General features: G+C 33.7%; 1 protein-coding gene across 1 annotated transcript; it reads left to right on the top strand.

The window, feature by feature from the left end:
* Positions 1-2955: 2955 nt before the first annotated feature.
* On the top strand, positions 2956-4310 carry LOC108745685. The gene is made up of 4 exons (XM_018481979.1): positions 2956-3121; positions 3302-3472; positions 3711-3851; positions 4215-4310. Exons 1-4 carry the CDS (start codon positions 3119-3121, stop codon positions 4308-4310), a joined length of 411 nt encoding a protein of 136 aa, XP_018337481.1. The 5' UTR covers positions 2956-3118.
* The last annotated feature ends 216 nt before the right edge of the window (positions 4311-4526 follow it).

Consider the following 4526-nt stretch of genomic DNA (forward strand, 5'->3'; position numbering starts at 1 on the left):
AAGTCTTAAACCATAAGGAATGGACGAATCACAATCAATTATTCTTTTCGCATTCGACTGTGAGTTGATTAATTTCTTACGGCTTAAAGCTTAAAATACCTATTGTAGATCTGGACCATCAACATATAGTACTGGACGGAGCATTAGCATCGAAACTATCTTGGCAGACCTAGAAAAAGATAGAGTGATTACGGGGATAGTGAATCATGTAATCAAAGAATAATACCTGAGGTATTAAATTACATCTGTATTCAGAGTGTTACTTTTGCACAAAATACAAGAAACCATATTTCAAGTTTTATTTTGTATCTAATAATTAATAATAATTAATGTAAGTTTATAATTATCGTACTACTACCAGTCAATACTGTAATAGCACCTGACTTTAAAGAATACCCTGCTGCAAATTCCTATGGGCAATTTTCCTATGGATTTGTCTAACCATGGGTACCCATGATAAATTCGATTGGTCCTCATGGGAAGAGGCTTCTATCTTGCTGTAAACTCCCATGGGTTTTTTCATGAGTTCCTATAGAGGACTGCAAGGTTCTGGCTGTGTTCCAAAATTTATTACCAGTATTGAAAATCTATAGTTTCGTTATGTGCACTATAGATTTTCAATACTGACAGTAAATTTTGGAACACAGCCTCTGTAGGAGCTTGTACACAATTAATGAACAACAGAGAATAATATTAGGACGTTCCTCCTCTCGAACCCAGGCCTGGTCTCTCCTCCGAGTTGGTAGACTTCCGTCCTGCCATTGAGCCACACAGCCCTGACACTGATAGCTTTTCTATTGTATTTATTTCCTCTAAATTTCTTATAATAGGTACCTATAGAATTTACAGCATATATATATATATATATATAGGATAACATAGGAAATTTTTCTACAATACATAGGAATTTATAGCATCTAATCCATAAAAAGAGGCTCCTATAAGATCGCATGGGAAAAAGAATGATGTGCACGTTGATGCAATCCTAAATGATATACAGGATGTCCTGTATTTGGGACTATTTTCGTGTGCAAATAAAATAGATTAAACTGAATCGAAAAGTATCATTTTGTAATTTTCATAATAATTAGTTTCTAAAAATTGCCGAATAAGCGGGTAAAATCAATGCATAAGACAACTTTAAGATATTTTTCAGAGTTCTTTATGACATATTTTAAAGATGTTTTTCAAAGAATTCTTAAAGATACTTTAAAGTTGTCTAATGCGTCGATTTTAGACATTTTGCTCCTTGGGTAATAATTGCAAAAATTGCAAAATGATAGAAGACCTTCTGGTTCAGTTTAATCCGCTCTATCTGCACACAAAAATTGTTCCAAATATTTTAAGACACCCTGTATAGTCCCAATAATTTAATATTAGAATGTGTACACAAAATGCTATAACAGTAGCCGACTGATGTAATTCCACGTAAAAATCTAAGATAATTTTTCTATAACTCCAAAAACTAAAAGTCACATGATAAACAAGATGTATTTAGTGACTCAAAAAAGTATACTTATGAGTATATATTTTCTTTATGAGAGTCAGGATTTTTTTTACCCGACCTTTTTTATTTTATTAACTATTATCATGGCTTCTAGTTTTTAGAAGTTACAAATTATTCTCTCAAGTGGATATAGGTACCCATAGGAATGCGGAAGAGATGCCTCATGGGAACTAAATATCTATAGGATATTACACTTTGACGTATAGGAACATGTAGGTGCATATAGGACAGAGGAGATGTACATACGTCATCTTATGGTAGCCTATAGTCATTTTCAGTCTCCACGAGGCACCTTTTTTTTATCTTACGTATGCTTACATGTTACTATATGTCAAACTGGTATCCCATAGACCTTTTAGTTCTCATGGGGCATCTGTCCACATTCCTGTGGGTACCTCTATTATCCTATTTGCATTCCTATGAACGTCCTACGTATATCTATGCATGCTACGCAAATTCTATAGATAACTACATAAACTCCTACAGAATTATAAGATTCTGTTATAGTCCTTTATAGGAATCTATAAAAAACCCATGGGAATTTGCAGCAGGGTACACTATTATCCTCCTTCTCCTGAAACATAATTCGACTAAATAGGACAAGACTAGAAAGAGAGTTCCGTTCCCACTTAGCCACCTTAATCTTTTTAGCTCCGTCAAGACAAAAGATCAAAGAGATTTCGCTATATGCTCCGTCCAGTACTAGAGACCCTACAGTCAGAGATACTCAGTACTATATATCAATGATCCAGACTAATTGAACCATCGAGTATGCTCTAAAGCTAATCACACACTTTCCGTAATAGTAAAGCCGGAATCAAACTATGCATTAAAGATTGAGATTGAAGATTAAAGATTGAAATTTTACCAATAAGGACAAAAAAGTTTTGGCTCCTTTTGTTCTGACTAGTCAAACTTTAATCTTTTAATCCCCAATCTCATTCTTCAATGCGTAGTCTGATTCCGGCCAAACAGTAAAATTTCCGATTAATTGCGTTGCTCGATTGTTAAGGCTTAAACACAATAGGCATAGGCAATAGGCACAGGGAACAGAGAATAACAAGCTGTCCAATCAGAGCTCAGGGATATAATATCAAACTTACACGCCAGAGTTCTGATTGAACGGCTCGATATTTACTGTTGTCTGTATCTATTGCTTGTGCCTATTGTGTTTAACTTTTACGGTTACGGTTACGGACGACCGAATCGAGCAATGCGATTGGTCGAAAAGCTATGTTACATTTACGGTTATTGTTACGGAAAAACCCATGTCACATACAAAAACGTAAAGCCATAAGACGTAATCAGTAAGCGAATTGCCCAATCACGGAGACCATAAGGCCAGTAACGAATCCACTCTTACGATTTCCTTACTGCTTACGTGTTACGGCCTTACATTTTTGTATATGCCATGGACTAAAGTGTGTATGACTAGCTTAACGCGACGCCAACATCTAATCGTCTTATTTCCAGTGACGCGAACGTATTGGAGCACGTTGGGTATTTTGAAACGTGCGACGCGAACTAGAGAGCCTCACAGGAAGAAAGGCAAATTATGTCACGTAACCCACTCTCTTCTGATTGAACCTGATAATCAAGCTCCATAGAGCCATGGTGAGGGTATGCTTTAAATTAAATGACTGTAAAAGCAATACGCTTGTCACTTTGTGTTACAATTTCCTTCTTAACTGGTAAGATCTTTGTAAGTGATATATATTATTAATCTTGGAAGTATGTACCTTCCTCTATTGTATTGTATATATATACATAAAACTATGAATTTTTACATTTCAGATATTAGAATTTGTGCATATTACAAAATGCTTGCCAAGTGCAGTGCTTCCAAATGCACGAACTCTAATAAAGACGGATTGCTGCACAATATTTGCCCAAGATCCAAACTTGAGACAAAAATGGATTAATGCTGTCGGAATTCCTGATTGGAAACCTTCAAAATCGGCTGTGGTATGTGAAGTTGATATCGAATCGTACATACAAATGTTTTATAATGTAATTCCTGTAAACACCAACAAAAATAACAATGTTATAATTTCTCACTCAATATCAATATATTATATTAAATTCAATATAATGCATAACGATTACATAGTTGCGTGAAAAATTCTAACATATTGATGTTACGTTAATGATTGGTTGGTGGGACAGATATTTTTTTCTCTAATGTGTATCTCTTATTTTTTAGGTTCATTTCTTTTCATCAGAATTATTCTGCGCAAAAAAAATTATGAAAGATACCATATCAAATTTGTTTTGCAAATGCAATGAATCTGTAAAAAAATTAGAAAGAAAAAAATTGAAACATGTTATTCATAATGATAGTTGCGTAAAAAACTGCCAATTTTATGTGATTGAATTATTAGTATTTTTCTTTTCTTATAGATGTGATAATTTATAATAAATGTTGTGTAATATCTAAAAACTTATGTTGAATAAATATTTTATATTTTTTTAATTAATGATATATATATTCTTTATGATGTTTGTAATTAATCTTTATGTTTCTTACAATTAAAAAATCAAACAATTATTTTGCCATAAATTTTATTTTTATTACCAAACCGCTTTTTTTTTAATATTAAAAACAAGCAACATTCAGTAAAACCAAATCAACATTAAAATCTACAAATCCTCTTTCACCAAGACTATATGGACTACCAAAAATACACAAACCAAATATTCCCCTCAGATCGATTGTCAGCGCCATACACTCCCCGACATACAACTTATCCCGCTTTCTAGCAAACATTACAACCCCTCACTGGAAAATCCGAATCACATATAACCAACTCAATAAACTTCATACAAAAGATCCAAAAAATCCGACTACGATCCACAGACCTGTTTGTAAGTTTGGACGTAGAATTCTTTTTCACACAAATCCCAATAAAAGACATATTAAACATAATAAAGGCCTCACATGAAGTCTCGTCCGACCTCATCCCGCTAATACCAGGTGTACAAATATGAAATGCGGATTTGAGAAAACAGATGGCGCATC

This window comes from Trachymyrmex septentrionalis, unplaced genomic scaffold (genome assembly GCF_001594115.1).
Source record: "Trachymyrmex septentrionalis isolate Tsep2-gDNA-1 unplaced genomic scaffold, Tsep1.0 scaffold146, whole genome shotgun sequence".
In the NCBI taxonomy this organism is placed as follows: Eukaryota; Metazoa; Arthropoda; class Insecta; order Hymenoptera; family Formicidae; genus Trachymyrmex; species Trachymyrmex septentrionalis.